The sequence below is a fragment of the Cladophialophora carrionii genome (assembly GCF_000365165.1).
Source record: "Cladophialophora carrionii CBS 160.54 unplaced genomic scaffold supercont1.8, whole genome shotgun sequence".
In the NCBI taxonomy this organism is placed as follows: Eukaryota; Fungi; Ascomycota; class Eurotiomycetes; order Chaetothyriales; family Herpotrichiellaceae; genus Cladophialophora; species Cladophialophora carrionii.
This window is the reverse complement of record NW_008481833.1, coordinates 384,537-407,312: the sequence shown is the minus strand read 5'-3', so window position 1 is coordinate 407,312 and position 22,776 is coordinate 384,537. Positions and strand designations below refer to the sequence as shown.

The window sequence follows — 22,776 nt, the reverse complement described above, 5'->3', positions numbered from 1 at the left end:
CAGGGGCGCCTCTGATGTGTACGAGATACAGTAGTCAAATCTATATGTTCAACAAGAGCCGTCGCAGGATGGACACACCAGATTTATCATGCATTTAGCGGCTGTCCGGAGCAACCAGCTCAGGCTGTCAATCGCTACCCAGGATGCCTTACAACATCGCCATGGTCAGTGACTTCTTCTTTCCCCAGCCCGGGGGAGTTGAAAGTCACATCTACCAACTCTCAACCAAACTGATCGACCGAGGGCACAAGGTTGTGGTGATAACACATGCCTACCAAGGTCGAACGGGAGTCCACTACCTGACAAATGGGCTCAAGGTCTATCATGTCCCCTTCCTGGTCATCTATCGAGAGACGACCATGCCTACCGTCTTCTCCTTCTTTCCGATCTTCCGCAATATAGTCATCAGAGAAGAGATCCAGATTGTCCATGGCCATGCTAGTTTGAGCAGTTTTTGCCACGAGGCTATTCTTCACGCTCGCACAATGGGTCTACGCACTGTCTTCACCGATCACTCACTGTTCGGATTTGCCGACGCCGGTTCCATATTGACCAACAAGCTTCTAAAGTTCGCCTTGAGCGACGTGGACCATGCCATCTGCGTCAGCCATACGTGCAAGGAGAATACCGTGCTTCGAGCGTCGCTTGACCCTTTGATGGTCTCAGTCATCCCAAACGCCGTGGTCGCCGAGAACTTCCAGCCGAAATCATATGTCCCGAACTCCCGAAACGAAATGGACTATTTGAGACCACGGCCGCTGCCACAACGCCTGGGTCCGGGCGACACAATTGTAATCGTCGTTATTTCCCGATTATTCTACAACAAGGGGACAGATCTCTTGATTGCGGCGATTCCACGCATCCTCGCGGCACATCCCAACGTCCGTTTCATCATCGCGGGCTCTGGTCCGAAAGCTATTGACCTGGAGCAGATGCTCGAACGGCGAATGCTCCAAGACAAAGTGGAGCTTCTGGGCCCGGTGCGCCACGAAGAAGTTCGCGACGTGATGATCAGAGGGCACATCTACCTACATCCGAGTCTGACCGAGGCTTTTGGGACCGTCATCGTCGAGGCTGCTAGTTGTGGCCTCTACGTCGTCTGTACCAGAGTTGGTGGTATCCCGGAGGTCCTTCCAGCGCACATGACGACATTTGCAAAACCTGAAGAAGATGACTTGGTACTTGCGACAGGGAAAGCCATTGCTGCGTTGCGGTCGGGAAAGGTCAAGACCGAGCGGTTCCACGATCAGGTCAAAATGATGTACTCCTGGACCGATGTTGCACAAAGAACAGAACGCGTCTATGATGGCATCACCGGCGCCATCAGCGAACAAGAATTCTACGGTGAACATGCCAACGCGCCTTGGAGTGCCTCCCGTGTCCGTGGCTATGCACTGATTGACCGGTTGAAGCGGTACTACGGATGTGGGATATGGGCTGGCAAGTTGTTCTGCCTTTGCGTGGTCATTGACTACCTCATATTTTTGATTCTGGAACTCTGGGCTCCACGGTCGCGCATTGACATCGCACGGTCCTGGCCACGGAAACCCTTTATCAACGACAAGAACAAGCCCGTCGAGAATGGCGCCTATCGCCGTAGAGGTACAGACCTGATGGATCGGCGCAATGGAAGCCTCGTCATGCGCGAAGCTTCTTGAACCTCGGCGCGGAAATTTCCGTCGTGAACCGGCCACCACACGTGGACAGCCTTCACAGAATCCAAATCTTGGGTCGACAAGAGAGCTTCTTGTACAGGTAGCTCTTGTGTGAAACACCGACTGGTGCGGCGCGAGGTCCCTCGTAAAGCTGGAGAGGGCTACGACCAAAGTTCCCTTGCCATGACTTGGCCGACGCTGCCAGCCCGCGCTGCCTATTTGGCGCTCAGAAACGGCCGCAGGAGGAACGCGTTGTCTCTAGCTGTGTTACGAGAACTAAGGAGCCAGCTCCACGCATACAACACATCACCTGCCGACGGCTGTCTCAGGATTCTGCCTCCCTTCCAGCCAGGAATACTCACCGAACTGGAGTCAGCGGTCAAAGATGGAAACCCTGACGCCCGAAATCAATACGGGTGGCTCCTCGAAACCGACAAGTGGCAAGAGCATCGAGGTAAACTGCCCAAGGTCATTGTCTTACGCAGCGAAGGCACGGTCTTCTCATCGGGCCACGACTTGAGCGAACTCCGAGCGCTAAGTCACGATGAAGTGAAGGAGACTTTCCGTTTGTGCGCGGAAGTGATGTCTCTCATCAGGCGGTCTCCCGCACCGGTAATTGGTGTCATTCAGGGTCTTGCGACAGCGGCCGGAGCACAGCTTGCGTTGACGACAGACCTCCCGGTTGCTGCTGCTTCTACACAGTTTCGTCTACCTGGAGCGAGTATTGGCCTGCCGTGCACTTCGCCTTCTACGGCCGCCTCCCGCAGACTTGGCCACGCCTTCACTTACCGAATGCTAGCGCTCGCGGAGCCAGTCCGCGCCGATCAACTTCCTGGAGGAGCAGTTGAAGTAGTACCAGATGAGGAAGCTCTGGAAAAGCGGGTGGCCAACATGGTCAGTCAAATATCAGAGACCACCGCAGGACAACCCCAGGCGTTAGGTAAATGGGGGTATTGGACCCAACTGGGGCTGAACGGCGCTTCTTCTTCACATGGCGGTGACGGCTACGAGGATGCAGTGTCCTGGACCGGCAGGCTAATGGCATTGCACGCGAGATCTGCAGACGCAAACGAGGGTATCAATGCCTTCTTTGAGAAGAGGACGCCATCGTGGAAGACATGAGCTAGATCTGCCGCCCCAGCAGCATCATGCGCTCAAGGGCCCGGCATTCTAAACGAGGCTGCAAGTGGGCAGGCCCGCAGTATGACAGGCGGAGGTGAAATGACCACAATCCATCTGTGGCCATGAGTGGACGGCAGCAGTGCCTGAACAAGCCATTACACCTTCCGAATTCCCAGTGTGGCCAGATTTCCGCGTCGTGGGTTGTTCGCATATTCCGGAATCCTTACCACAGTAGGCTGCGTGGCTGCCTCGGCTGCTATTTAGTCAGCATCGACGCCCACGCGCGGCACCCCGAGCCCCTCGTTTAAGCGTGCCATGGCCTAATTGGACGGGAGGGCAGCGCCCGGAACAGTCGACCAGTCATGGTTCGGGCTTAACAAGTTCGATCCTTGGGGTTAAACCCGGAGATGCCCCTCCTTCTCCGAGTCGAATGTCCACCACGCTCGAGAAAAAGTTCTTTGGATATCGCATTGGTCTCCACGACGATGCCAGAATTGTCAAGAGGACGGCGTTTCTAATGGATCATGGCGCGCCGCGAGAGATTGACACCATCATCGTCGGTAAGTGTAACATGGCACATTCTGGCTCCTCCAACCAATTTTCAAGGACCCATGAGGACTAACGATCTATTTTGTTTCCTACTTCAGGAAACGGCCCGTCTGCGTTGATTCTGTCATACATCCTCCATGGCCACATCCCCTACTACGACCAATCCAACCCGCATCCCGATCCCGTCCTCCACGAAAGGTTACTTCGATCCAGCCATGACCTCCTCGACATCGACATAGACTTCCTGACCGAGCCATTTTCTGCCTCGAGATTCTCCTACTCCACTCAAGCTCTGCCCGTGAACGTCCTCCTCGATACCTTGGTCAGGCCCCTGGGAGAGACAGATGACGGGCAAAAGAAAACATGTGTCAAGTGGCGATATGAGCCTTCACGAGCGGTCGCTCATGTGGTTCTCGGACAAACTAAACAGGCTGGCGGCCAGTGGGTGGACAATCCGGTCCAAGCCAGTTGGGACATTGGAACGTTGAGCTATGCTGGCATGTTGTCGCTCCCAGGGTACGGTTTCGACGAGCACTATCAGAGGCGACATGGGCGACCTTTGCCGGTATTTCTCAGGCCTTCCAGACGTGCCGTGGCCGACTATCTTGCAGCATATCCCGATCGGGTGGGTATCTCCGACTCTATCCACAACGGAGAGCAGGTAGGGGGAGTGGCTCGGCATGGCGATGGCTTCTTCGTTGCTTCGCACAACATGCATTGCAGGCATCTTGTTCTGGCGTCTGGGATTTTCAGCGAGCTCATCGCACCACGGCCTTTACTACGTCCACTGGTCAATCTAAAGGATACCCAGAGTGCACCAACTCGGTTCCCTGTTCTTGTCATTGGCTCCGGGTTTAGTGCCGCAGATGTGATCATCTCAAGTCCGTCCGACCAGAAAATCATTCATATTTACAAATGGGCACCGTCGACTTCGCCCTCACCACTCCGAGGGTGTCATCAGCATGCCTATCCGGAGTACGCAGGAGTGTATCGTCGTATGAAGCTTGCGGCTCTATCATCATCCCAGTCGGAGAACAAGCGGCTCAGACCTGGTCGCAAGGCATCCGAGTTTGATTCGAGCCGTCACTGGCAATCTACGTACGAGGGACTGCCTAACACCGAGGTCAAAGACGTACAAATTGCAGACGATGTGCTCTCCGCGACGATCACCTTACAACGTGCAGGAACATCCGAGCCAGCGTTTCAACGTCGAGTGAGCGGTCTGGCTTACGTGGTAGGGCGTCGTGGTTCGTTGAAGTACCTATCGCCAGCTCTGCTCGGAGAAATCCTCCCTGGATTTGCCGATACAGCGGGCGATAAAGATGGCCCCATGATATCAGGTCAAACACTGCGCGAAAGAGCCAACGAGAACCTCGAACTGGCACCGCACGTCTTCATCACCGGCAGCCTGACGGGTGACTCGCTGATACGCTTCGCTTACGGTGGGTGTGCATATGCAGCCGGGAAGATCATGCAGGCTTCGGCCCAGGTCACAAATGGCACAGCCAATGTAGAAAACCAAAAGAGCAATGGCGTGCTCAGGGCTTGCTTGAGCCGTTATCAGACCCCTGTGTCTTCGCCAAAGATACCAGCTATGAACGGCTTGGATGGTCATGAGGCTAGTCCGGTGAGCCTGGCGCACAAAGAAGATTTGCCGCTGGACAGACGAAAATAATTATAGAGGCGCCGCCGGTAACACCGCGGCCCAGAAAGACCTGGATGATGTATGCTCGGGGTCCGATTTCTTGTGATTTGAACGGACCCCGGATGGTGTGCTGATATTCAATAATACTATGTACTGCCGGTTCCGAATATTAGAAATGTAGAGAGTGACGTGCTTCTGCCTATGTGTCTTCCAGTAAGACGCTAAAAACACTTGCACACATCTGCTCTACACTTCAGCGACACAGCACACCGAACAGGCTGACAAGGCTGTGAGTGATGGATGAGTGACATAAGCAAGGCTGCCGGGAAAGAATCTCCGAAGCTGTGACGCAACCACATCGCGAATCCCAAACGTCAAGCTCTGGAGATTTCTTGGAACAGAACCTCTAATCGCAATCATGGCACCGCAAACATATCGATGACACGGATCCCGTTCTGGCTTTCACGACAAGTAGCATGCCATGGAGGGCACTCCACGTTCATGCCGGACTACGCCTAATTTGCCGCACAAGAGGCCACATGCTACGGCATTCATCGACTTCAGCCAACCCATCAGTCACGCAACATCAGGTAGATAACCAGAACAGCCAGCTCAACCGTCCGTCATACAATCCGAATGACGAGGCATCTCTTTCCGACTTGGGCCACCAGATCGTTTCCGACTATGCCCACCTCCGCGCCGAGTACGAGGCGCCTAAACACCCGATCGTGCTAGCGCATGGGCTCCTGGGGTTCGACGAACTTCGCCTCCTACCAGGCAACTTGGTGCCCGGCATCGCCTACTGGCGGGGCATAAGGGAAGCCTACCAGTCGCACGGGATTCAGTGCATCACCACCGCGGTTCCCAGGACGGCATCCATCCCCGAGCGCGCTCAAGTCCTCATGGATCAAATCGCGTCCAAACTTCCCACCCACGAAGGGGGCCACGGCAAAGAAGTCAACATCATCGCACATTCCATGGGCGGCCTCGATGCACGGTATATGATCTCCCGGCTCTGCCCCTCTCCATCACGGTTTCGCGTCCGTTCGCTCACTACGATAGCGACGCCCCATCGGGGCAGTTCGGCGGCGGATATGCTCTTCAGAGACATCGGACCCGACCTGTTACCGCATATCTACCGCCTTCTCTCCCGCTTCAAGATCGACTATGGCGCTTTTTCCCAGCTCACGACGCCGTACATGCGTGACAAGTTCAACCGTGTGGTCCCGAATCATCCCGAAGTCAAGTACTTCTCCTACGGCGCCAGCGCGACTCCACATCTTTTCAGCGTGTTTAGGATGAGTCACGACCTGATGAATGTGATTGAAGGACCGAACGATGGGCTTGTCTCAGTTAGGAGTGCCAAGTGGGGGGAGTACAAGGGCACTCTGATGGGTGTCACGCATTTGGACTTGATCAACTGGACAAATCGCCTGAAGGTCGCGGCTGGACGGTTAGGATTGATCGAGGAGAAATACAATGCACAGGCGTTCTATTTAGCTGTTGCAGACAGCTTGGCCAAAGAGGGATTTTAGGCTTTGCAGGGAGGTTCACAGGTGACCCAGGCGAACAAAGTGGACAGGGGCATCCCGCAATTTTGACCCGGTGGACCAACTGTATAACATGGCCCGCTTGCGAGGCTGAAGGCAAAGGCATAAGCGTGGGCGCAGGCGCAGGCGTGGCTGTTGGGAAGCATGATTTTTGAGTCCTTCCGAGGAGATGTGTAAGTGCTATGTTACGCGGCCAAGGAGGCTTCGTGCTCCGAGTCTCTTGTAGACACGATTGTTACTTAAAATCAGTTCTCAAGCTGTTTCATAGCACGTCTGCCATAGCAATGAAAACCTCGTACGTCAACGATGGATGTAGCACCGTGCTTGCGCCGGTCTAGGTTGATCTCCCTGCATTCTGTCCACAAGAGGACGTGCTTTGCGACAAGGTGCTCACGCAATGTCTAAACAACCAACACAACGCCGCACCACTTCTCGCGCATCAGTCCTCCTTGGAAATCTTCTCTGGCACCTCGGGATGCGGCGAGGTAACAGTCTTGATCAAGTCATCCACGACCTTGCTCCCTGACTTCTTGCCCGCTGCTTCAATCTCCTTGACTTTGCTTTCCGCATCCTTGTTGGCGTCGTCTTCGGCTTTCTTGTTTCCGCTCGATTGCTGCAACACGGACTTTGTCAGCCTCTCGCTAGGCGCATAGGTGGTGGAAGTAGAATATAGTGTACCTCTGCTTCGAACTTTTTGAACTCTTCCTCTTTCTTCCGTCGATACTCCTCGATTTCTTTCTGGGCTTCGGATTTGGCGTCTTTTACTCGCTTCGTCCGGTCTGTGAGAGAGAGAGAGGCAGTCAGTGGGAGTCACTTAGGCCCAGCCCAGCCACTCTGAGCCGGTAGGGTTGTGGCATACACTCTCTGGCTATAGAAGTATCAGTATATGTTCCCTGCGGACGGTTAAAGCGAACACACCTTTCTGGACGATCTTCTGGGCCTCTTTCTCTGCCTAAGCGCGGTCAGACTCGGCTCACGAGTAGAATCCAGCTCCCACTCACATCGAGCAGTGTCTGAATGCCAGCAGAGTTCTGGGCAGACTGCGGTGATATCAGCACGAGTTGGTCGCGAAGTCGAGTAAGAGGGACAAACCATGTTGGCTCTTTACTTCCCGGAAGCGGACACTTGACCAAACGAGAGAAAACAACAGAGGACACGAGCAGTGAGAGGAGAGGCGAGTCGGAATATTAGAAGGAATTGTGTATTCTAGGCTGGCTGTTTCCTCAAATGATGCACGTTAACCTGCGCCGAGCTCTTGAAGCTGCGGAGCTGGAGCGTCTCCGATTCTCGTCCGCTTAAACATTTAGATTCCGCTTGCTTTGCCCTTCTCCTCAGCTCGGGTACAACAAGATCAGAAGGTCATCACAATGTCTACGGCCTCCAAAGTCACCCTCCTGAGCACCATCCTTGCTACAGGCGGTATTGTAGCCTTTGTGCATTGGGCTCAGACCGCCGAACAAGCTGTACGTTTCCCTCTTCCGAGTCTTTGTGCCACCGCGCCCTCGACTTTCCACGCTCCTTCCATTGGAAGAAAGTTTTGGAGCCTGTTAAAACTCACACGAATGCTGACGTTTCTTGATCCTTCTAGGCAATGCACGCAGGAGTGGTTCGAGATATGGAACAACAACGAGTCAAGCGCGAACGGCAAGCCGATTTTGACATGCAGCGGCAGCTTGAGCTCGAATATAAAAAGAGCCAAACAGTGCATGATACAAGTGGAAGTTGAAGCCCGGCCTTGTCACTACAGCGGGCCTTTTGACGGCTGGATTGCTCGTCTATGGGCCTAGCGCTATGTTCTGGTCTTTAAGGAGGGCATAATGTGACGAGGAACGATGCGCTTGAGGAGTCGAGTATATCCCGACTACGTGGCATCGATAGAGGATGATCAATCCCTGCCAGCAAAAGCAGCTGTTTTAATCGTCGACATCCATGACATATTTTATGATTATGGCCAGTTGTCGCTGAGGTGAACGGTGAACGGCACCACCGACGACATCGCAACAGCACCAACACGGAGCTGCTATAGCAGCGTGGACTATTGTGCTACGCTGAGCAGTTTGGCGAAAAGTCCGACTTCGACTGTCCACACGCCAACAAGTGCGACTGACTTGCGGAGAATGTGTAGGAAATGAAATTGAAGACACCAAACATGATATCAACACAAAGGCGGGAGGACCTGACAGACAATCTCCATTTCAGAGATGGGAGTAGGTTAGCTAGGCCTTGACAGATCCTTGAGGCTGGCGATTTGACTTCAAGTGCGCCAGAGGTCGAAGAGGCGTGAGTGACGGAGAGGTCACCATTACACAACGAAGACCAATTCTAACACGCAATTACAACTATTGCAAGGATCGTTGCAACATCAATCAAACTCAACGTTGGTCTCCTAGGAACCGCAGACTGCCAGCTCGGGTCCGCAGAGTTCCGTGTGATGGCTTTGATCCCCAGCAAACAGTCCTTCAACAGGACTTCATGCACTGTCGTGTGCTTAAGCTTCACTTCAACTTCACTTTTACAGGGCCAGCACCAAGCAGCCTTCCCCCTACGGCCAACATCCAGACCCTGCTCTTCTTCATCACTCATCTCGTCGAGGGTGTTACTGTCACTGCATTTCCTTTTCTCCTCTTTCCTTCTCTTCTCCATCTAACCTATCCCATAATTACTCGGGTGTCACTTCTTGAGCAAGTCGAAGAGACCCTGTGCTTTTGACCCTAGAGAACCCCGTACTAAGCACTGATGACGGCGACTAGAACGATGAACGCAAAGTACCGTAACCAACCGAGACCCCTGAAACGGATAGAAGCAAAACTAACCCCAGGTAATTTTTTCCAGACACGCTCGATCGCCCGTGATCAAGGTCGTCGCCGGCGAGAACGAAGTCTTCGGAGACGACGACCCAGCCGTGCCGCTCAACGTCTTCTACGTCAGCAAGTCCCTCCTCATCGAAAACTCGACCTACTTCAACATCATCCTCGACTCGGCTCCCGGGCGCGCCGTGGTCTTCCTCCCCGAACACGACTTCCTCGTCGTCGCGGACTGGTTGGACCTGCTCTTCCATGATCGTCTCGACCTGCTGCAAAAGGACACGCTTTCGTTCGACACCACAGAGAAGTACCTCGTCTTTGCGGACCTCGTAGGATCCGAGAAGCTCAAGAACGTGGTGGTGGATACCGTGCAGGCCAACGTCGCGCAGTACAGTATCTACACGCTCCGCGACTTGCAGGACAACCATCCGTCGCTTACCGTGTGCTTCGACATCATTCTGGAACACTTGGCGTATGTTGTCGTCACGGAGGGGTGGGCACAGTTCATGAACCAAACACACAGCCAGACGGAGACAGGATCAGATCAGGATCACGGAAGCGGCAGATCCGCTTGGAATGACTTCATCGCCGACAAGGACAACCTGGCGATTGTCAACAAGTTGTTGCTGAAGGTCGATGCTCTCAACGGCGAGAAAGCCCAGAATACGCTCGTCTCCCCTGCGGAGCGGGAGGATTGCAAGTGGCATGAGCATCTGAGTGAGGAGACCAAGGCAAATTGTCCAAGAAGGGGTGGGAAAAAGCAGGAATGCACGTGAGGAAGGTGTTGCCAAGCGGTATGCTTGTGAATGTGGTACTCCCAGGAGCAAAGTGTTGCGAAGCGGTATGCTTGTGAATGAGGGTACGCACAGGACGAATGGTGTTGCTTTTGGCGCTGATGTGGCTGCAGATCGCTCCGACATCAGTTGTGTGGGTTCAGGAGGAGCTTAGCTGCGTTGCTTACATTCAGAAAACCAGGTGGAGGTGTGCTGTGCGTCCAGTGCTGCGAGGGGAGGTGTGTTGTGTGTTCGTGCTACGTGCTGCAAGTGGAGGAATGCTACGGAGGGCTATGCAGTGCTGCTAGGACAAGACACATTGTCCAGCTGTTGGGCTGTTGGGCAGTTAGGCTGTGCTTGGAAAGAGCCACCAAAAGTGAAAAGTGGCTGACTGTCTGCAAGTCTCGCACTTACGGAGTAGACAAGTAGTAGGAAAGGCGTTGGCCATCATGGAGGAATGAGCGCGGGTAGTACTCGTAGCTTGTCATCCACTTGTCCTCTCCAGCTTGAGCGAGACCATACATACTCACATGAGCCACGTCTGTACAAGCAGTGAATTCTAGGGGCTAATAATGCGGAAGTGCTTCGACGACACCGACGACACCGACGACACAGACGACACAGAAGGACAAGAGTAAGGAACAGGTGCAAGGCTCAGCATCCTGCTGAACACAGTCGTCGTGATAAGGAGGAAGTGCATACAGTGCATATTGTTCATATTGTGGTACATCCCGCCAAGCTGTGCCGGCAACGTTGCTCACAAACAACACTTAGTTACGGAGTACTCTGTATACTCGACGCTCTACACTCGACGCTTTATACTTGACGCTATACACTCACACTTCACGACTTGTTGTCGACGACGTTGACGTCGTCGATAGTGGTGATCGTGCTATATACGAGTATATATATATGTATGCACGTACGTTATCCAGACATACGCCCGCAGTTTGTAGTCGTTGATTACCTATAGTTGAGGACACATCTTCCATGTCCAGCTACAGTAGCTGTGGCTTTGCTATATGTTGGCTCTGACATCAGGACAATCTGCAGCCTCTGCAGCGACGAGTAGACTGGGTTTTGTCAATCTTCAATATACAAGGGAAGGGTTCAATTCGACCATGTCATACCGCGCCTGAATTGATTAGACTCTATAAGTATATAACGGCCGCTATAGTCAACCCAAACGAGCATCACGAGCATCACGAGCATCAAGGCCATCGTCAAAATGTACAGTAGCGTGGACAATCTAGCAGCAACGGGAGAGCAAAACCGGTCACGGCTGGTCCAGCTACTCTAGTCAGAACAACGTGTGGAATGTACATGTATATTATGAGCGATCAGTCCGCTGGTCCGTCGGGATGGTGTGTCATATTCCATAGAGTACCCAAGGTATCCTACTGAGTCTATACTACGATCTACCCTCGAAGTCGTCCAATGAAACGCACGCTAAATCTAATGCAAGTTGCAAGTGGCGGCACTCTCTTCACGTACAACAGAGAACTTACCAACCCCTTTGAAATGCATCCACATAATAAAAAGCAGTAGCTGGTGGCATGACTATAATGGCCGAGTAAAGCGGCGAGGGACCATGTAGCATGTTTCAATAGACGATTTCCAGGGTAGACCGTAGTACAGTTAGCTGAGCAGTCTTTCCATGAGGTCCTATTCTGCGTCGGATTCTGGCTGGCTAGTATTCCATTGATGTCCTGGCTCGCATCGGTTGTGGCCCGCTTCACGAAATGTAGGACTGAGTGGAAGAAACGAAAAGCCAAAGAAAAGGAAAACCCGAGACATCTGAACACGACGGACTGGCCCAAGGAGCCGAATATTTCCAGTTCTCCTCGAAATGCGGATGGATCAAAGACAAGCACGCCCACCTCTTAAGCACGACTACGATCGTCCGACCGGCGACCGTTGAGACACGTGTTTACTGTACCGTACAGTACATATAATCCACGTCCACTTGTCCGTCGATTCTCACATGGGTGCCACACCGGCTGCGAAATGCTTTCCGGCCCTTTCAGCCATCGGATGATCTTTCTTCGCGAGGTAACCTTAGAACCTGTGTGTACCTACCTGGATCTGTACATGTGTCTGTTCTGCGCTAACTGCGTTACGGGATACCCTCGACACGTCTGGGACATGGACATGTCGATGATGGAGCCAGGTCCGGGCCCTGAGCCAGCAGTAACCACACGTGCAGATGAATGCGTATAGGAAGCGAAGCAAAGCATATGCTTGGTTATGCTCCGTGACTGATGCATCGTCCGATTAATGACTATCGATGCAAGATGATCATACTCCGTATTCAATCTGCAGGTCGACGTTCGTACCGACTTCTGTGCCCCAGCTGGTGGACTCGAACACCAGGGTCTTTAAGAACGCACTCCTCGCGGATCGCTACGATCCGCAATCTATGAGGTCCGTAAACTGCGATATCACCACGGAATCTGTGGTTCTCCCAGCGGGTGCCTCAGCGGGTGCCTCAGCGGGTGCTTGGGTGACTGGCTGGGAGGTGACCGGAACGGACGGGCACAATACGGGCCTCGTGGAAAGAAGGAAGCCCTGCCAATTGCTCGTCGGGCGCAGGAAGGGATTGTCGAGCAAGGCGGACTGCGTGACGAGGCGAATTGGAGTCTGTTCGCTGGCTTCCGCGCCACTTGGTAAGTAGAGAGCACAGCTCTCCAACCAGTCAGTTGATCCGTCGGCCTGGTTTCGCCCGGAAGGAGTTTGAGAGTCCAGCAAGGAATTCCTTCCCGCACGACGGGTTACTCATCGTACAACGGTTCTGGTATCCTCCTGTCGACTTCCATTCGCATCATCGGTTTCGATTCACGTCGCAAGTCGCTCGTAGAACCAATCCCCATCAACCCTTCTTCTTGTCCTTTTTCTTCTTGCCGCCACTTGACTCTGCACCACCTCCACCACCACCCATCAATCCACCCAGTCCGCCCATGCCTCCCATACCTCCCATCCCGCTCATCATACTCTGCAGGGCAGCCATATCCGGCATCCCTCCCTCCCCGCCGCCGCCAGGCCCACCACCGGCTAAATGCCCCTTGGCCTGAGCGGCCTTCAACTCCTCCATGGCCTCTTGGAAGAAATTATCCTTGACGCCGCCACCACTCACCGCATTGCTGTGCACCGGCAAGATCGTATTCATCTTCCACCCCCTCGGAACGACGATCTCGCTCTCCAGAAACTTCTCCGGCACAGGCAGGCCCGGCAGTTTCAACTCCAAGGGGGTTTCCTTGGTCGTGGGATGTTCCACCAACCATTTCCCGATAATACTGTACAAGTGGGCTTTACTCTGCACGTGGCGGCTCACCGGCTTGTTGGCGGCATCGAAATCCTTCAGCTGAATCTTCACCCGGCCGGGGTTCGCCCAGTCCTTGGGATGTGTCTTGTCCGGCTCAAACACCACGCGGAACACATTCTCGCCTATGCTGAAGCGGATGGCGCACAGTATCTGCCACGCCAGCGGGTTGGGGATTGCCAGACCTTTCGACACACGCCGCCCTTGGGATTTGGACCGCGTCGAGTCGAAGTAGATCGGGTAGATGCATTGGTAGTGTTTGACTTCGGCCGGAGGCTGTCCGCGAAAGTGAGGGTGAGAGTCTTGCGCGGCTCCGTTGGGGGGAGGCCGGAAGAGCGTGGGGTTCGGTTGTTGAGGTATCGACGAGGACTGTGCTACGGTTGTGGGCCGGATGATTTGGTCGTCGTTTTGTGGGAGGAAGTTGGAGGGGTCGTCGATTTCGGGATCCGAGTCCGACAGTTCTTCGACGCGGGCGTGTGACATTGCGGTCTGGTATGGCTTGAGGGATGTAGGGAGGTAGGTCTTTAGGTGGATATCTCTGCCTCAAAGTGATTACCGTATGTTATGGCGCGAGAATCATATGTGGCAGTCTGCAATATTGGTGGACAGAGAGCATGGAATCTTCAACGTTGAGAAACGTGGGGAAATAAATTCCGCCGACAGGTTGATCCGTTCCGGCTTGGCATATTACCAGGCATGGTACATACTGAACCGTGTCTTATGGGAGCCTCAGGAGAATCACATAACGACGCGATGTAGAACCCGGAACGTGGAATCTACAACACGCAGGATGTCTAGTCAACGTCTTTGCTCATGGCCTCAATTGCCAGCTATATGGACATGAGGTCTTATGACCTGCCGGCGATATTGTCTGATACTAGAAAGTATACGCCGGAGCTACAGCAGTGACGGGTTCTGGCATTCCATTTTGCGCACCTATTCTGCGACGGCGCCACTCTGAATGTCACTCAACTACTCGATATCCCATTCCTCGTCCTCGTTCAGGCGAATATACGGCACGGGCAAGTCCTTGGGGCCGAACTTCTCCTCGGTGATGGTCAGCCCATTACCCAGGAAGGCGAATACGTTGGTCGGATCGCAATACTGCATCTCGTAGTGCTCGAACCGCGGCCGTTTCATGTATTTCATGTGGTGGAACAGGCTGCCGGGCCAGATGTACACGCGGCCGTTTAATTTGTTGTCCTGTGTCAATGTCACGACGGGCCTCAGTAAGGCGGTAAATAACACTTGACGCAAGACGCGGATATCGAGATTGTGGGAGGGTGCAGCGCATACAAGACGAATGTTTCGACATCAAGGTGAGAAGGTCAAGTAGAACAGGGGCACGCCCACTCACTTTATACCAGCTCTTACAATCCTCGGCCCAGACGCTGCGCTTGGTATGCCACGCATCCATGTACAGGTTCATCTGGGTGGTGACGTCCTGCTTGGGCATCGCCCCACCGGACGCCGTCCTCCTGCATCTTCTTGCAACACTGCAGCATGTAGCCGATGTGGACTTCGTGGCTGGGCAGGATGCAGCCCTGGCCCCAGTTGCCGCGTGGGCCGTTGACGGCGAAATAGTTGGGAAACCCTGGGGCGGCGACAGACGAGTACACGTTGGGTGTTTCTTGGTCCTGCATGACTTGGCCGCCGAGGCCCGTGATGCGGAAGTGCGGCAGAAACGCGACGTGGAAACCCATGGCACAGGCGAGGATGTCGCATTTTCGCTCGGTGCCGTCGGCGGTGAGGATGCCCTGAGGGGTGACTTTGACAATGTCGTCAAACACGCACGTCATGTTGTCCTGGATCCGGGCCTCGAGGTATCCTTCGCCCGGCGTCAGCCTGCGACACCCGGGGCTCCACTCCGGGATGAAGCGCTTCTTGAGGTCGTCGCGGTCGCCCAGCCTCTTGGCCATATCCTCCTGGAGGTGCTTCTTGGCCATCGCGCTCTCCTCGGTGCCGCGCAGGAACACGCGGAACAGGCTGACGATCGACCGCTCGACCTCGCGCCGGTAGTTGAGGAGGTACTCGGGGTCGGCGCGGAACTCTGCTTCTCCTTCTCCGTGTACGTGTGTTTGCCTGCAGCTTGGGGAAGCTGGGCTTCCGGGTCGGCCTCTGTGTTCGCAATCGACGCGAACGGCGTGGCGATGTACGTCTGGTTGCGGGTGAAGACGGTAACGTGGGCCGCCGTCTCCTGCAGCTTCGGCACCATCTGGATGGAACTGGAGCCCGTGCCGATCACGGCGACCGTCTTGCCCTTCCAGTCGATGCTGCGATCCCAGTTGGCGGAATGGGCCAGCGTGCCCTGAAAGTCGTGCAGGCCGTCGATGGCCGACCACTTCCACTTGTTGACCGTGCCGGTGCCGTTGACGAGGACGTCGCACGTGTCCGTGAAGGTGCTGCCGTCCCTGCGCTTCAGCTCGACCGTCCATTTCGACGGCGTCTCGTCCCACGTGGCGGCCACGACCTCGGTGCTCAGCTGAATGTACTTCTCCACGCCGTACTTCTTGGCGAAGTTGAGCATGTACGTCTGGATCTCGTCGCTGTAGCTGTAATAGCCGCTCCATTCCGGGTTCGGCTCAAACGGAAACGTGTACGTGTGGGCAGGAATGTCGCACGCGCAGCCGGGGTATCTGTTTTCCTGATCAGATCGCCACGACTTTCGCAACCCCGGGTGGTCCGGCCCATCTGTCTGACCTGTTCTCGTACCACGTCCCCCCGATCGCATCATTCTTGTCGTAGCAGATCAACTCGTAGTTCTTGAGGAGCTTTTCGGCCTTGTGCGCAAACAGGAGCCCCGACGCACCGGCCCCGACATGGATGATCTTCAGCGGCTGTGGCGCGCATTGCGGATAATCGCGGATGTCGTCCGCCGTGTATGGTCTCTCGCTGATCACAGGCATCGTATGTTCGTGGCAGTCAGGCGTCGTGGACGCAGACGCAATTCCTCATCGTGCTTCCAGCCGAGAGCTTGGTTCGAAGCTGGCCTATATACCACCTCCGCCGGCCGGCCCGTATCGAAAGCCCTTCAACTTCATCGTCACCCGGTGTCCTTTTGGTGGACAAGACGTTGTCAGGCCTGAATCATCCCAAGGAGGCAGTAGGTGGAGAGCTGGACGACAGGTCTGGTAGCATCTGCCGTTGGAGGCCGTGTCACGCCGTGTTTCTTCCTCGGCCGTTCCCTTCTGGGCCGGCCACCCTGTCCGGATAGACTCCCAAAGGGGAAAACAAACTGGACTGTCTGTATACAATCACACGGCAGAAAGCGGGGTTGGGCCAACCGTGGTCAGAAGGTGTCGACGGCTCTCTATACGACTACCAAAAGACAGGCGCACGAGAATAGGAGATAAGGAGGAAAAGGAGGAAAGGAAGCTGGCATCAGGCCCCCGTCGTTGGCGGCTTGCGCTATCCGGGCCCGGCCCTCGATGAGCATCTCGCTGAGCCCTTCACTGGTCAAGAGACGATCAGATCGGACAGCGCGTCTCGTCGTGCCTTGCGCGTCGGAAACATGGATGAGCATAGAGGACGGCCGGGCCTGGCCAGGAAAAGGTAATGGCCGAGTAACTCCCTGCCCATGTGTCAGTGGAAAGGCACAGCGGGCGTCTTCACAGGAGCGACGGCACCCAGCAACACGGTGTACGAAGTGATTCTGCATTTCTGCCAAATGCGCTAGCATCGCTTTCAAGTACTGTAAATATTCTATTGCGTGCCCCGTCATCTCTCCACCTCACTGGAAGTCCGTCTACAAAACAGCGGCAGCGCCGGCAGCAACGGCACCCATGATCATCAGACCATTGGAGATGACATTCGAGGTCCCAGCATTTCCTGTCGGCGACGCACTGGCACTATCTCCCGTGGCGCTGGCAGTGCTGGAAGCGCTGCTGCTTGAGCTGCTGGAATCGTCTGAGGCGGCGCCGAAGACACCGCCCTGGACAGTCTCAGGCGACGATGCCTGAGCATTGGCTGCGGCAGATTTGTATGCGTCGAGGGTATTACCGCTGGATCTGTTTCGCATCGTCAGTGTCCGTGATGTCTCGGTCCGGGGGGGGGGGGGGCCTGAAGGGTTCAACTTACGGAGGGTTCACAACCATGACCATGCCTCCCTCACAGTGGCCAACTGCTGAGCAGTACAGCCACAGTGGATCCGTGCTGTTGACCTGGATCCGCCAGATATCGCCATTGTTGGGGAATCCGGAGTAAACGCCAGCGCCGCCGTCCATGGGCACGCAAGGAGCATCAAAGGTCGACTGAGCGACGGAGTGACCGGAGCCGAATGTGAATTCAACCCAGTCGCCTTCAGCGGCGGTCACAGTATCGGGAGTGAAAGTTAGGCCTGGGCCCACCTTCACCGCGTGGACGCCAGCGCTCGAGGAGGAGGCCGAGGCAGAAGTTGTCGCTGATCCGCCGTCGCCATATTGAGGGGAGGCGAGGACGGATGTGGCCAGCACACCGAAAACCAGCGTTGTTGAGGACAGGATGGAATGCATTGTGGTTGATGTGGTGATGTGTGGAGCGTGGGTCCGAGAAGAAGCAACGGTTGTTCAATCACCGGGATCGAATGGTATTTGGCTTGGGGAAGAGAGGCGGGAGGAATTCTGGTGTTACTGTGGGAGTTTGCTGGTGCTGGGGAATGTCCCTTGCAAGATCGGGAGGAATGTCAGCTCTTTATATCCTATTTGACATGCAGTCAGGGGCAGGAGTCTCGCAAGCACAACACGGGCTTCGTCAAGTACTGCCAAACATGAAGTGTTTGAACAGCACGGCTCGATCCATGCCGGCAGAGTGAGCGCAGTTGCGTGGCGACCATGTTCCTGAGCCGGCAATATCGCGAATCAGCGTCATGCTGGAACTCGAAACTCCGCACGTTTGAGGTTGACTCGGGTAAAGTTGTCAGTTCAGGGGACGCTGGTGAAGGAAAGTCGAAGGACCAAACAGCGCGTGGCCGCGTTCACTCTCCGAAGTTGGTGATGAGAGAAGCTAGCCGCGATGTGGTGGATTGGACCAGCCACGCGCTGGACAAGCAATGACGAAACACATTGGAAACGTGAAAGTCTGACCCCTGAGTCCTTGATCCCTTCGAGATAACCCTCCGAGCCCTTGAATCCTTCTGGGTCCAGTGCCGCGTAACCACAAAGTATCAGGTAGGAAGGAGGTTGAGCAACGTGAGCAGTTGGGGAAAGGAGCGAAGTCGAAAATAGATTCTGCTGGACGGAGTATTCCATCCGGGTTACTTGCAAAATGGTGGTTCCCCGGGTGCTCGAGAGGATAGGTAGGCTCTTAGGTTAGGGTGAAGGCGATGGATCGATTTGCAGCCTGTGGGCGCACCCCTGCTGTGTCTTCATACCCAGTCGGGGATCTGCTCTGCGCTCCACCGTCGCCCAGGCACTCTGGAAAACGCCTAAACCCTTGGCCCGGGTCCGTGATTTACCCTGGTGCCGCAGCCTTGCCGCACAAGGTTTCCGGCCGGTCATGGCCTGGCTGCGCAACACGACAGTCTCCGGTAGACCTACACGCGAACGGTATGCTGGGTAGAAGGCCATGGTGGCAACGGCACGTCTGCGGCTGTCACGCGGTCTGCTCAGCGTGCCATGACGGTGGTAAGACTATCGAATCGTTCTGTTCGACATGCGTTGCGTTCACGGCATTCTTCCGGCACGAAGCTAGTCTCTGGTATATATTTAGGCCTCGCTCGTTGCGCGTGTGCTCTTGAGCCAATCGGCGACAACGTGGTTGTGATGTCCCGGAACGTCAAGGCCATACTCTCGTCTCTTCAATTTCTCGTGGCTTGTGCGTACGAATCGCCTTGCGGCAGATGAGGGTACGGGAATGCGACGGCGGGAGGTTGGGTCATTTGCCATCCGGTGAATGTGCGATATGGGTCGTGCCGACTTCAGTCTGGCCCGTCCAGCAATGTCGCTACTGTGAAAGGAGGAACGAGTGGGATATGACTCGTCGCTGCTGGAAACAATTCTCCTTCGGGAATTCCAAATGCCTAACTCGAGCCTTGATATTGGACCGGTTGACGGCACACACCTGCCCAAATCATACTGCACCTCCGAAGGTATCTCTGTTCATCCGGGCAGAGCGGCAGCCATTAATTTCTCGGTCAGATCTGCGTGCCAAAAATAAGATCTCTGGTTTCTTTGGGCAATGGCCTGCAGGAGCGAATGTGCGCCACGACATGCACGAATAATTCGTCCTCCCAATTGCCATGACGGAGAGCCATTTCCGCCTGTTGCCATGAGGACTGTTGCGACCCAGATCATGCTCCGGCGGGCGTCTTCCTCGAAGGGATCCATCTGCTTCGTGACTTGTGCCATGCAATGGAGCCGGAGAGCCCATTCCATTACGGAGTAGACGATTTGACCGTTCATATAAATGCAAAACGCACACAGCCCAAGAGCCAGCAAGCGTTCTATCGCCCCAAGCCTGCCCTGTTGCAGCAGGTCGAAGGCTCGAAATGAATCAAAGGACATCGCATCCGCGATACTTTGGTTAGCCTCTCCTTCTTGACCTACTTGAGCAATGTCTGCAAGCTGCTGGTTCCATTGGTGTATTCGTTCAATCAGGCTTAGGATCTGCAAGTTCATCGGACAGACGCCAGATATTTCCGCGAATCCCGGAGGCAATTTAGCCATCCGATCCTTGAACTCTGGTGAAAAGGGGCAATGCGTATGTTGTTCAGCCACTGATGATGCGTCGCCGAACCCTGCACTCCTAACATGGTCAAACTGCCGGTAGTTCAAGAATCTTTCAAATCTATTCGTTGCTCAGTAACCGCTTGAGCAGACGACTTCAGCAGAGCTTACTGCAGAAGAATGAGCTTGACCCGTTCGCTCGAACTCGTGGAGTTTACACCGCCTCTGAGATAGATAATGTGCCGCAAAGCGCCAAGATGCGTTCCCATGGCCTGCATGTTATCCTGCACAAGCTACGCTGGTAGTCAGCTGGGTTATCTCAACTGAGGATGGACCTTACCTCGGTTGCAGCTAACATGAGGATGGTCCACATCACAGGATCGGAGGTGCACCTTTCCGATGAAGAGATTCTCTCCCGGAGCTCGCGAAGCACAGTACTGCGGTGTGCCAATAGCAGCTCGCCCGCACTTCCTGGCTCTGGACTGAATCGATCTCGCATTTCAGAGGTCCATACGACCAAAGCTTGCGCCAACATGTTGTCTTCGAGCATGACAGGGTCAAGAAAGTCCCCGGGCTCAAAACCGATACTTTTATTGCGACGATGTATGACAAACGGCGCAAAGCATCTAGACACTAGAGCAACATTGTTAAATGGGGTGGTATTGGACAGACGAAATACTCACAGAACTCAATCGCGGCGTTTGGGTCCAGATGATGATCGCTCCTGAAAGCCCGGCCAAGGTTGAGCTGGACGAGGAGTCCAGAGATTGTACGAAGCTCCACCGCTGCTCTGTCTGGGTCCAACACGCTGCTCGGAACAGGTCTGGGAGCATGATCTCCTGCTGGCAGGCCGAGCTGTACCTTGCTCGATGAAATCGAGGACGAGGGGGGCTGCTGCGAGGAATGTTTGTCGCTCCCTGTGGGAGGATTTCCGAGTTTCATCCTATACATGTACCCTTCCTGCGTCAACTTGGATCGGACAGATCCCCAGTTTGGGTTTTTCTTGTCCATTTCTGCCAATGGCCAGGTCGTTATCCGCAGCTAGAGCGGGTGGTCGGCGGAATGATTGCTGGAACGTGGTCGATTGTTTCGGTGCGTAGTTGTGCGGCCATCAAAACGAATCTATTTTGTGCAACGGTTATATAGCAAGACCAACATGTCGCTGTAGCTGAAAACATTACTCTCATCGCTCTAGAGGATGCGCGCATTGCGAAAACCCATGCCAGTTACCGTGAGCCCTGCGCGTGAGCTGTCCGCTTGTTATAGCCATTACCCGCACAGATCCGCGATGATACATCGACGGACGTTCCCGTTTCGAGACCATGCGGCGCTCATCACCATAAGAGGTGGGTTTCTTCTGATACTGCTGTCTGGATGTTCCTAGCCGTTGATAAACGGTTGTCGGGAGAGGCATCGCGAAAGGGCCAGCGAGCGGTGGTCGCGTGGCTGGCCCAGATCTTCGGACCGACAATATTCCTGGTAAATCTGACACCTGAATGGTGGAATCTCATCGTCCGGCCAGGCCTACCATGCCCGATCCAGTGTTTGCTCAGCTCCCGAGCACCACCGCTTTGGGCGGGGTGATCCGACTCCGGGCGCAGATGAAGTCCCATAGGCCACTTTTCGCAGTCCCTTGCTGAATGCTTGTAGCTCTAGCCCTAAAGAGCAGTCAACTGTTCTCCGCGCTTTACTGTCGGCGATCCCGAAGGTATGGCCCTGCGTGCTTTGGTAAGGTGCAAATGTCGTTTTGGATCAAGCCCGATTCGCTAGCCCCGGCAAGGCTCTCTACCGAGAACATGGGCCGGGGATAGTGCGCTTGCCAAAAGGCATGTCTGCTGGCAAAGCCCATCGTGAGAGCCCAGGATGTGGCAAGGAGTATTGTACCAGAATGGATTTTGTAAAGCGCGAAGGGACACGTCCAGAGACTGTGATGTCGTCGCAAGCGCACGCCTGGTTGTGGCAACCTCTCCGGTATCTCGGTAGTTCTCTCGCGATCAACATAAGATTAGGTCATTGGTGCAGCTGCTCCTTCTGGATAGAATCTACAAGAGCTGCAGCAGGCGGGATGTCACACCAGCGACGAGCTCCGTCTTCTGGATGTCGTTTTTGCATCTTTTCAGCTCGTGCCGGACAGGAACTCGAGTCGCATATTCCTGACTAAACGACGAGGGGATGAACCGGCAGAGTCGTCGGCGATCCTTTTCACCGGGTGTGTCAGGTCTTGCGTCGGTACGAGCGGAGTTGCATTGCGCTCAAACTGAGCCTACTACTGCCCTCGAGGGGAATTTCCGTTTCTTATAGCTAGATTTTGAGCAGCGCTTCGGCCGTAAGGACGATGCATCATTCTCGCGAACGGGTAACAGGAGTATGAGGGATGTGTGAATTGGTCAAGCAACAGATGCGGCGGGCTAAGTTCTGGAGGTGGATTCGGTAATTCGGTGGCTAATATGCGAAGCATGCAACTTAATTACTTGAAGGTGAGAATGATTTCAGCCTCGGAACCCAGAAAGTCATGAGATCATGTGCGGTCCTTTTGGGAGCTCCAGAATACCTATGTGCCAAAGCGCGCTCAAGCTTTCACAGAGGCAACATCGATGACGATTGTCTTGACGTAGGTGAGGTGTCAAGGTTGGTCGACAGACATGAAGCTCGATCTCATCAAGCTGTGGGCGCGACTCGTGCACTGTGTCATGTCGTGATCTGGTACCCAAAGCTCCA

At 54.6% G+C, this 22,776-nt stretch overlaps 11 protein-coding genes across 11 annotated transcripts; 6 read left to right on the top strand and 5 right to left on the bottom strand.

Annotated features, from left to right (window-relative positions):
• Window positions 1-143: 143 nt before the first annotated feature.
• Window positions 144-1,658, top strand: G647_08800 (uncharacterized protein; the record flags this gene model as incomplete). Its single annotated transcript, XM_008733107.1, has 1 exon — window positions 144-1,658. One exon carries the CDS (start codon window positions 144-146, stop codon window positions 1,656-1,658), a length of 1,515 nt encoding a protein of 504 aa, XP_008731329.1.
• A 180-nt stretch (window positions 1,659-1,838) lies between these two features.
• On the top strand, window positions 1,839-2,777 carry G647_08799 (uncharacterized protein; the record flags this gene model as incomplete). Its single annotated transcript, XM_008733106.1, has 1 exon — window positions 1,839-2,777. One exon carries the CDS (start codon window positions 1,839-1,841, stop codon window positions 2,775-2,777), a length of 939 nt encoding a protein of 312 aa, XP_008731328.1.
• A 517-nt stretch (window positions 2,778-3,294) lies between these two features.
• On the top strand, window positions 3,295-5,001 carry G647_08798 (uncharacterized protein; the record flags this gene model as incomplete). Its single annotated transcript, XM_008733105.1, has 2 exons — window positions 3,295-3,337; window positions 3,425-5,001. 2 exons carry the CDS (start codon window positions 3,295-3,297, stop codon window positions 4,999-5,001), a joined length of 1,620 nt encoding a protein of 539 aa, XP_008731327.1.
• Window positions 5,002-5,510: 509 nt separating this feature from the next.
• On the top strand, window positions 5,511-6,506 carry G647_08797 (uncharacterized protein; the record flags this gene model as incomplete). Its single annotated transcript, XM_008733104.1, has 1 exon — window positions 5,511-6,506. The coding sequence occupies one exon, from the start codon at window positions 5,511-5,513 to the stop codon at window positions 6,504-6,506; it is 996 nt and encodes a 331-aa protein (XP_008731326.1).
• Window positions 6,507-6,960: 454 nt separating this feature from the next.
• Window positions 6,961-7,616, bottom strand: G647_08796 (V-type ATPase, G subunit; the record flags this gene model as incomplete). Its single annotated transcript, XM_008733103.1, has 6 exons — window positions 6,961-7,134; window positions 7,200-7,300; window positions 7,381-7,389; window positions 7,440-7,473; window positions 7,523-7,561; window positions 7,614-7,616. The coding sequence occupies 6 exons, from the start codon at window positions 7,614-7,616 to the stop codon at window positions 6,961-6,963; spliced, it is 360 nt and encodes a 119-aa protein (XP_008731325.1).
• Window positions 7,617-7,888: 272 nt separating this feature from the next.
• On the top strand, window positions 7,889-8,247 carry G647_08795 (uncharacterized protein; the record flags this gene model as incomplete). The annotated part of the gene is made up of 2 exons (XM_008733102.1): window positions 7,889-7,984; window positions 8,110-8,247. 2 exons carry the CDS (start codon window positions 7,889-7,891, stop codon window positions 8,245-8,247), a joined length of 234 nt encoding a protein of 77 aa, XP_008731324.1.
• Window positions 8,248-9,275: 1,028 nt separating this feature from the next.
• On the top strand, window positions 9,276-10,101 carry G647_08794 (uncharacterized protein; the record flags this gene model as incomplete). Its single annotated transcript, XM_008733101.1, has 2 exons — window positions 9,276-9,286; window positions 9,354-10,101. The coding sequence occupies 2 exons, from the start codon at window positions 9,276-9,278 to the stop codon at window positions 10,099-10,101; spliced, it is 759 nt and encodes a 252-aa protein (XP_008731323.1).
• A 2,866-nt stretch (window positions 10,102-12,967) lies between these two features.
• On the bottom strand, window positions 12,968-13,900 carry G647_08793 (uncharacterized protein; the record flags this gene model as incomplete). The annotated part of the gene is made up of 1 exon (XM_008733100.1): window positions 12,968-13,900. One exon carries the CDS (start codon window positions 13,898-13,900, stop codon window positions 12,968-12,970), a length of 933 nt encoding a protein of 310 aa, XP_008731322.1.
• A 489-nt stretch (window positions 13,901-14,389) lies between these two features.
• Window positions 14,390-16,323, bottom strand: G647_08792 (uncharacterized protein; the record flags this gene model as incomplete). Its single annotated transcript, XM_008733099.1, has 4 exons — window positions 14,390-14,642; window positions 14,792-15,499; window positions 15,553-16,053; window positions 16,118-16,323. The coding sequence occupies 4 exons, from the start codon at window positions 16,321-16,323 to the stop codon at window positions 14,390-14,392; spliced, it is 1,668 nt and encodes a 555-aa protein (XP_008731321.1).
• An 839-nt stretch (window positions 16,324-17,162) lies between these two features.
• Window positions 17,163-17,907, bottom strand: G647_08791 (uncharacterized protein; the record flags this gene model as incomplete). Its single annotated transcript, XM_008733098.1, has 2 exons — window positions 17,163-17,424; window positions 17,495-17,907. The coding sequence occupies 2 exons, from the start codon at window positions 17,905-17,907 to the stop codon at window positions 17,163-17,165; spliced, it is 675 nt and encodes a 224-aa protein (XP_008731320.1).
• Window positions 17,908-19,491: 1,584 nt separating this feature from the next.
• Window positions 19,492-21,069, bottom strand: G647_08790 (uncharacterized protein; the record flags this gene model as incomplete). Its single annotated transcript, XM_008733097.1, has 4 exons — window positions 19,492-20,179; window positions 20,230-20,351; window positions 20,399-20,691; window positions 20,742-21,069. 4 exons carry the CDS (start codon window positions 21,067-21,069, stop codon window positions 19,492-19,494), a joined length of 1,431 nt encoding a protein of 476 aa, XP_008731319.1.
• Between the last annotated feature and the right edge of the window lie 1,707 nt (window positions 21,070-22,776).